The sequence below is a fragment of the Haliotis rufescens genome, unplaced genomic scaffold (assembly GCF_023055435.1).
Source record: "Haliotis rufescens isolate VD_foot unplaced genomic scaffold, xgHalRufe1.0.p SCAF_9, whole genome shotgun sequence".
In the NCBI taxonomy this organism is placed as follows: Eukaryota; Metazoa; Mollusca; class Gastropoda; order Lepetellida; family Haliotidae; genus Haliotis; species Haliotis rufescens.
In genome coordinates this window covers 8,002,970-8,012,754 of record NW_025964383.1, presented here as the reverse complement: position 1 = coordinate 8,012,754, position 9,785 = coordinate 8,002,970, and the positions used below count along the sequence as shown (strand labels likewise).

The following is a 9,785-nucleotide window of genomic DNA, read 5'->3' as shown; positions in this document are numbered from 1 at the left end:
ACAAATAGCATTATATCAGTCGAGAGGTATTTGTCAAGGTTGGTCTTAATCCACTATGTGTTGAAGACAGATAAACATATCGATAATAATCTTGACAGGTAGGCAGGCAGGTTCATTTGCATTAAAGGCCACGTGACCTAAAGTACAAAACATTTTACATCATAATTTGAGTTACCACATGAAGATATACAGACTCAAATTAACAAAGTTACTTATTAAGCGGAACCGTTCTTAAAAGATATGTTTAGAACTTGGTAAATGGCAATAATACATTCATATCTGACGAAGAACATCGGCTTTTAAGTGAATACTACTGCTTATTTGACAATTTAGGTAATAACAGTCTTCATAATGTTTACAGGCATATACAACATGAATTTCATCTTCAAATGCGTTGCAATGTTCTTACAGAACATTATCATCGGTCAATGTTGATACACCCCTACGTAGATGCTGCAAACCCAAATAATTGCAGCCAATTCTAAACTTTATTAATAGATGTTTGTATTCCCAGGGCATTTGAAGAGATAAATATTTTTCACAATCTAACAATGATTTCTGGGTCTTATAAAAGGTTAATACATTTGAGTCTAAGGAGGCATGCCATTCTTGCAAAGAACAGTTGTACACTCTTTCTTTAAACTGAGTAATAAATAGCTTTGGATCACCAACATCCTGTGAAATCCAAGCAATACCAAACCCGTAGGAAAATAATAAATGTCTTACATGTGTGGCCCCGTTGGGGTTTTCCTATCAACAGTAGCTCATAAAAAGAGATAGCAATTATATGGATATCTGTTAAAATTCATATGAAGCAATCTTAACCAATATTTAACACATCTTACAAAATAGGTAGTGTACAAAGGAACTCTGCCGCATTCACCCAGACAGCAGCGTTAAATGATCTGTATCCAATTTGTAACAAAAAATTACAAAACTTTCGGTGGGCAATTTCTATGGTTTCCCTTCTTTGATAGCCCCAGATTTCGCAACCATCTAACACAATGGGTACAATTTTCTTATCAAATAGGTAAAACGTATCTTTAAGAGTAAATTCAAGTCTCCTGATCAGGGATTTAACTGGCCACAGTGCTTTGGAAGCCAGTTGAGAAAGAGTTTTACATGCTCTGGTCCAAATGAGTTTTAGCGTTATAATTAAGACTAAATATTTATACATACTTACAGTATCCATTTGTTTACCATCAAAATACCACTTTTCATATTTTGATAAATGGCCACCCATTTTAAAGACAACAATTTTACTCTTGTCAGTATTAATTTCCATTCCCCATTTTTGGGGAGTTAAAATATAAAGCATCAAGACGCCTCTGGAGTTTAATAACACTATCAGCCACCAGAACCAAGTCATCAGCAAATAGAAGTGCAATTATATTAAGCATGTGTTCAGATATAAATATACCATCATCACATTTACCATCTAAATATGCTACAAGTTCATTAACAGAAAATATTATTCAGAAAATAACATGGGGCTTAAGGTACAACCTTGTTTTACACCACAAGCACTCACAAAATACTCTGTTAATCTCTTACCGTAGTCATATGTTACAGTAGTTTTTACATTTTCAAACATACTTTTGATGACTGTGAAAACTTTACCATGAATACCATTTTGAAGCATAACATACAAAAGCTTTGATCTGTTTACCATATCAAAGGCCTTACGAAAGTCAATGAAGGCACAATATACATTTTTACGTGAAATATACTTTTGCACAATAGAGTTAAGGATAAAAATGCTATCGATAGTCGACTGGTCTTTCTTAAATCCTCCTTGATATCACCAATCATTCCATGTACATCCAAGAAAAAATTGTAAACGTTTGTTTAAAATAAATGCAAACATTTTGCTCAAGACATCGAGCAGGGAAATACCTCGAAAGGATCGTTTCCAGAACCTTCTTATGTAATGGTAATATTATTGCGTTGCTACACGATTCTGGGTAGTGACCAGACTGTAGTACTTTGTTGAACAGTTTAAGAAGATATGGTAACAGGAATTCCTCAGCAGCTTTATAGAATTCCGAAGGTATCACATCATCCCCAGGGGATTTATTGTTCTTAAGCTTTCTTATAGTATTTATAACATTTTGTTCTGTAAAGTCGCTTGATAAAATTTCGTCTTGACAAAGGCAATCGTCACAGACAGAGTTTTCATGATGAGCAAGGAAGTCATGAATATTACTGGAGAATTCCTCATCTTCTGTTACTACAGGATTTGATAATTCCTGAAAATAGTCTGACAAAGACGAAGGGCTTATAAAAGGTTCCTGCGACCGACAAGATAAACATTCCTTAACAAGACGCCAAAACGCTGTACAGTCACTGTTACTTGCTGCCTAATGGAGTTCATCGATGACTACCCTCTTATATTGTAATTGTTTTGGTTTACAAAGTTTACGGAATTCAATCTTGGCTTTGTTATAACATCCTAAATTTTCTAAGTACGAATATTTTCTAAATATATAAACGTTTGTACTTATTTTTCTTCATCAATATCACTATAATTCAACTTTATACATTCACCAAATGAATATTGGATATGTTGTAAAGTATCAACTGCCCTGTCAACATCAGCATCCACTTCGTGTGTAAAACGAGTAAACAGTTGCTGTGTGGAATGGTCTCTTAACTTCTCGATATATATACTGGCTTTACTGTAAGTCAATTTGTATCTAAATCTATCTGTTCCTGTAGACAAATCGTCTATGTCTGGCTTATCACATTCAAATAATTGTCTAAAGACTGCACAAAGTGGTAGATGGTCAGATTCTGTACGAGTAATAACGCGGAAATCCTCTATAAAACTGTAAATGGGTGAGGATACTATGACATGGTCTGGGGTATTGTAACCCACTGGGCCCACATAAGTGAAATCGCCATCATCAGAAAATCTTCCATTCAGCAGATAACACCCGAATGTTTTACACAGATCAAGAAGTTCTCTACCATAATTGTTAACCACTGTGTCTTTTGTTTTTACGATTCGGATACAAATGTGGAGCTGCAACTTTATCATACTCAGTATTTTCTAAGGGGAGGAATCAGCAGCGTCAAGGTAGATATAATCAGGTTCAACACCCGTGCGACCGTTAAAATCGCCACAAACAATGAAGTCAGTATCAGGGAATTCCTCTTTCAAAGTTGTAATATAATTTTCAATAACTTCAATACTTTCATTGAACTGTGTCTTTTCTGGTTTTACATAAACTCAACCTAATATTAACCTTTTACCAGTTGTAATAACAGATTTACTAATGAGATATACTACATCTCTCCATTCGTCATCGCAGTAAAAGAGGTACCAAATTATTATCAATATATATAAGATCACCGCCGCTATGACAGATTTTTCTCTGGGACGAATAGACTGAAATGAGGAAAGGTTATTAAATACATGTTTAAAATCATCAACTGATTTTGAGTTTCCGTTAAGCATACAATATTATATTTCTTCAAAAAGTCACAAAAGTCCAAATTAGGTAACTTATTATATGAACAGTTCACATTCCAACACAGGTTTGTCAACAGCTGCGTAGGCGAGTTGCACGTGCTCCCCCGAGGATTTCCACTATCAGAATGTAGGTCACGGCCCAGTTGGTACAGGCAGCCCGTGCGCATGTCAGGTTGGGTCTGTTTGTTACGATTTTGATTGTTCAGTCCATAGTCATAAGTACGCGACACTTTCATCAGGTTTCTTGTTTCTCCGTCGAAAAAGAATTTAATATTGTCAATAAACAAATGTTCACCTTTCAAAAAATCCGTTTTCCCTTCTTCCCTTGCTTGTTTCAGGTAAGGCACAAGTTGTTTTCTTCGTAATCTTGTTCTTGGTGAGACATCTTCTGACACCCGGAGATTGGAACCCTGAAGCTTGTCCCTTCCATTCTTCAGAACTAGATCCTTATCGTTCCTGGAGACAAACTTCATCATTATCGGTGGGGGCGATGAACCAGTGCGTGTCTTCACAAGTCTATTCCCTGTATCAAAATGAATATTTGAATCTTTCATATCCAAACTGTCTGACTGGAAGGATCTCACTTTCTCTACTGTATCAGTTTTGCGTTCATGTTCATTCATTTCTAGACCAAACACAAGCAGGTTTTTTCTTCTGGAGTAATTTTCACTTTGATCTAGCCTCTCCTCCAAACTTGATATAGTAGGGGACTGTTTTAACATCATCTGTTTCAACTCAACGTTTTCTTTCTGCATAGATTCAAGTTGTTTGTTGACCTTCGCGTTATTTTGATCTACTGTCGATTTCAAATGTGTAAGCGTTCCACTCATGCTAACAATTGGTTAATTATCTGGTTAGTATATCAATATCGGAGTAAGGGAATGGCCGTATAAAATATTCTTGCCCAACAATTTCATTTACTTTCAGGACATCCGGCATGCCCAGCGAATGCGTTTTGATAATCTTTTATTGAAAAGACGAGGTCAAATTTCTTTTTTCAATAATAGTTTGCCCAGCAAAAATCCTGGATAGAACGGATGATTGTTTTCTCTACCATTTAACCGTAGAAAGGGGTGAGCATGTTGAGTTGAAACAACTTAACAACACCCAGACGAAAATCATCACTGGTGGACTACAACAGCAATAATTTGACAAAACTAGTATCATAGCTTCAAATGAGCTCAGTCAAGTTCTCGGGAGAGTGAAGTCACGCCAGAAGTTATCCTCGATTATCCAGAGAATTATATCTCTATTCTTTTATGATAAATACCCTCGACTGAATCGCCAATTCCATGTCTCTTATCACGAACTTCGTAAAGGATATCTCTCCCTCATGTAGTAAAACTATATGGGTCCAGGGTATTTATACTAATAGAATGAAGAACTACACTGGGATATCGAGGATGATTGTCTTTGACGTTAATAAGTTTTTCCTTCTGACACTCGTTTTTCACAGGAACATCATTCACTCCTAGAGTCACACTTACAGTAGTGGCATGTTTGGAGTTTCTACCTAGCGTAAAACATACCTTTATACATGTGGAATGGTCTTTTATGAAAATGGTAAAATACAGCGAACTTCTCTGATTACATGAAATCGGTTTTGATTTTCCGTTGTCAGTCAAACTCTTTGTCTCTGATGCAAACATTTCAGTCTGAACACAGAAAACACACAAAACACAAATGTTCCGAGGACAGAACACACTTTTGGGTGTAGACGCCATGGCGTCAGAAACGATAGGGTGTAAAGTTATCTCCAACTTTGCGAGACGATCATCATTTGGCAAAGCTGGATCACGTGTTCTAAAGATTTCGGTTACTCACGTTACAGCCTTCAGTTTGACACGCGAACCTTCAACCTGACTAATACTGTAACAGGTATTTAGTCTTGTCAGTGGTCATTGACATCCATCATTTTGCTGACACTGTGTTGTTTCTGTTGATCCTGATCATTATCCAGATATTGTCACTCAGACGTTTCTCAAAATGTAACGCAAGGTTAGATACTAATAGGTTATCATTCGTGTTTGTTATATAACATGACTCAGTAATATATGATGGCAGCAATAGTGTATCTATTGAGGGAAATATAATAACTTTTGTGAAATAATATATGCTAAACATCCTCTGTAGTGTTTGCCTGGTTTGGCTTCAACTGACGACACGATGTCACCATGACGAATGCTGATGATATCATTGAAATTGCTGCAAGCAGGAACGGGGTTGTATAAGAACTGGTGGCATCATATATCCAACCTGTGGAGAAACACATAAAGATTGATTATGGTGCATAATGACGAAGTCATAGAAGAAATACAAGGTCTCTAAAATATGGTTTAAAATGATATGGATGTAGGGATGTGCAAATGACATCAATCACTGGTTTTCTGGTCCAGACTGGACTATTTTAGGGCAATCACCATATAGATGGAATATTGCTTAGTGCAGAGTAAACAACACATGTACTTTGTTTGTTGTGAAAAAAGAAAGATTCAAATAGTCCCTTTTACTATCTCACCTGCCGTTGGTGCTCCTATGAGAGATCCCATGGCTGTGATGACTGCGTAAAGGCCAACAGAGAAGGAGAAGCTGTCGGAGCCTGCCATCTCCAGCAGTATGGATGGCATGAGTGCGCCACCTATGCTAGCATTACTCGCTCCAAACACTACCATATAGGCGTATAGAACAGGAAGTGGAACATTGAACAGGAGTAGAAACGTTGCCAAACCACCTATTCCACACACAAATATATGGAGTTTGATAGGGTTAATTCTTATTTTCGTTATCACAACTCCGTGGAGCAATTTACCACATGCCATTGATAATGCGTTGACGGTATACAGCATTGCAGCTCCATAGCTATCTGTAATGTTATTCTCCATGGCATAGGCTGACAAATGTCCCAGTATAATGCCAGCCCCAAAGAGAAACAAGGTACCACTCAGTACGTATAGGTAATAATGTCGACTCTTTAAAAAGTAATGATTTTCGAGAAAGGTTGGTTGCAAACTTATATCTTTCAGTGCAACTGTCTTTTCTGTTTTTGGTGAGACACCATGTAATAATGAATCAGTCGTCCCATCATTTATCTCTGAACCAGTATCTCCATGGCCACACGATTCGTCTGTCTCCTGTGCTATGGGTGTCTCCATTTGCGGACGTATTTTGGGTCCTGGAAAAACTGCCGAAACAACAATGATGTTGAGTTCCACTCCTGCCAGAATGAGGAACATTCCTCTCCAGGAGAAGATATCAATGAGGAGCTGCAGCACAGGTGGGTAGATCATGATCCCTAAGTTGGCAATAAATGCACTCACCCCGAACACCAAGTTAATATTAGTGGTGAATGTTTCTTTCACAGCTTCCAAGCACCCGATATAAGACAGACCTGCTCCAAACCCTGGATTGAGAATTGAGACATGTCAGTACTCAGACTCGCCGGTGTTTAGTAGCATGCATATTTGTAATCGTAATTTCTTGGATCCGCGTGGTAGATAATCTTGTCATTAGGACAAGTTACAGGATTCAACAAAATTAGATCATTGTAAATTTAGAGGTTCGATTCAAAGTCAAAGTAAACTTCTTTATGTAAGAAATCAGGATATTACTTACAACTGACATGACGGTTGTGAAATTGTTTCATTCTTGTTAACAGTTTCTCTTTATTCATCAATAATACATGGGAGAAGATTATCTGCTTGACAGGATTTAAAACTCCACAGCCAGTGGCGACTCGTACCCGCGAGCATTCCATATGTGACGAACAAGTGAGCGATGTGAGTGGTCCACATACTGGCCAGCAGTCCACCAGACAGGATGATCCCTCCTGTCACGGTGACCAGCCGACTGCCGAAACGATGCATCACCAAACCTCCAACGGCACCTAAAACGGGAAGAGTCCAAGGGTGGATTGAAATTGATATTGCATTGGGCGTTTCATGAGAAAGTTTTAAGTCTGGCACATCGATGTTGATATGCTTACATGTGACATATATAAGTATTGACCTGTGTTTGATACAACTTGGCGTGCTTCAGTCCAGTGATTAGCTGATAATTAACTTCGACACGGAGGTTCACCACTCCTGAGCTTTAAAATGTACAAAACTGAGTACATGTACAGAGAAATCATCAAATTTTCCCTCGAGTTTCGATCACCACAGTTTAATAATGAACGGTTGCATGCTGTTTATGGGGAGGCTGCCACATCACAAGCCACGATGAAACGTTTAGTGAAGGAGTATTACACTCATTAAAATCAGATCTAATTTCTTAATACCGCTAAACATCTCATTACCGGTCTCATCAGGACAACCTTTCACGAACTTTGACTGACCAATGAAATGACTAACAAAAAGTCCACATTAGCCAATCAGAAAGTAAACTCTCTCGGGTCATACAGCACTTTCCAGTCTACCCTTTGAAAAATATTTTAACAAAGTCCTCGATTCAAAATCTGAAAACTGAACAAAAGAATATTCTGGAAGGTCTAATAGTTGGCTTATAGTGTATGGCGGTACTTCCAACGGGATATGCAAAGTATCTTATGTTCAAATGTTTAGCCCATTGAAACGAAAGATAGACGGTGATTGTGACAGATTCAATTCATGTTAACCTTTGCGGGGTGCATGAATACAATACAAAAACACATTTCGACTTTCAACTTTCCTGGTTTGGTCAGTGACGCTCAGATTGCCTGGATCAGAAAGGTCGTTTTGACATAACCAGTAATGTCATAACCACCTGTTGTCACCTGTGTGGTCAGTGATTACACGAGGATCAAGAATTGGTTGCTGCAGTGGAGGACTGGTAGATAGACCAGGATTTGACCTATAAAGCAGGGATCAACTGACCAGAAACTGCAAAGGGACCACGTTGAAAAATAAGTATAGCTCACGACAATTCCATTCCAACTTTTTATACCCCTCGCATGACCCCAATACTGGCGAAGTAAACAATTAATTACATATCACAGGTAACTGAAACGAACATAAATATTAAAACACGTTCTTTAAAACAGTGTCCAAATGCAGCGTCCACCACTCAGTGTGGTATTGGAAACCTATAAGACATTACTAGCTTCTTGGTGTTGTGGACAGAGCGTTTGTCTTTAGGGGTGGACCATTTGAGATAGGGGATGGGGGGGTTTAAAAGGGGACACAGCTCATAATGCAAATAAATAGCTCAGCCTCATTAAAAAGTCTCAATCGCAATATGGCCATCCCCATAAATACAGAGTATTTCGTGAGCAAAGCCATAATCTTTGACAGAAAGACATGACTATGAGAGACAGTATGTCTGTAGCCCTTATCTATTAATTAATCTTTTAAAATCTTCCATTTCAAGAGGCCATATCATGCAAGTCACTGTGCTGTATCCTTGGATAAGGTTATTGACTCTGCGTGTCCCACTGTGATGTCACTGAAACAGTTGTTTACTGTGATGTGAAATGACCATTAAGAATCATTTACCCTTACTTGGAAAAAATAAAACATGTATCTTAATAAAAATAACTGACGTCCAAAAGAAACTTTACCAGAGTTTGAATTCACTCTTGCTCAAAAACAACAAAACATACATGCATGAAGTAAAGTGTATTGAGAAGATCAATATATCAACATCATCAACACTGAAAATGACAATCATACCGCGACCGAGAATGACATCAGAGCCCCCTAAAGTTGGGTGTGGTACTATACTCGAGCTTTCAGAATCATGGACAATAGGCAGAGTACATAAACAATCGCTCACGTTCAATAACAAGTCATTAGTAGCGTGTGTGACCCCCAAATGCCTCTTCGTCGCACAGAAAAAGTCATACTCTGATGAGGTCACGTGGGATTTGACGCCATTCGTCTTGGAGGGCAAAGATCGGTTTTTGCCGGTTGGCTGTAGAGTGTGGTCGATCCATCAAGTCCCAGAGGTGTTTTATGGGGGACATGTCGGGTGAGCGTGCAGGCTGCGGCAGGACGTTGACGTTGCTTGCTGCGAGGAAGTTAGTGACAATTCTGGCTGTATGGGCTCTAGCGTTGTCATGCTGATAAATGACACCATGTGGCTGCTGTTGGAGAAATGGTAGGACAACTGGACGAAGAATGTTTTCCATGTACCGCTGAGCTGTCAAGTTTCCTTCAACGATGACCAGCGGTGTCCTCTCCTGCCCACAGATCCCTCCCCACACCATGACACTCCCTCCACCATATGGTACGACCTCCTGCACGCAACACGCCGCCGTTTGTTCACCCCTTCGGCGGTAAACACGTTGTCTTCCATCAGCCCTAAACATACAGAATCGACCTTCGTCAGTGAAGAC

At 38.7% G+C, this 9,785-nt stretch overlaps 1 protein-coding gene across 1 annotated transcript in view; it reads right to left on the bottom strand.

Annotated features, from left to right (window-relative positions):
* Positions 1-304: 304 nt before the first annotated feature.
* LOC124124764 (monocarboxylate transporter 12-B-like) overlaps positions 305-9,785 on the bottom strand; it is a 31,985-nt gene continuing 22,504 nt past the window's right edge. Inside the window, exons 3-5 of the mRNA XM_046488036.2 lie at positions 7,215-7,358; positions 5,994-6,875; positions 305-5,731 (exon numbers count right to left, since the gene is read on the bottom strand). Coding sequence (XP_046343992.2) covers positions 5,592-5,731; positions 5,994-6,875; positions 7,215-7,358 — 1,166 coding nt within the window. The 3' untranslated portion in view covers positions 305-5,591. The remainder of the gene's footprint in view (positions 5,732-5,993; positions 6,876-7,214; positions 7,359-9,785) is intronic.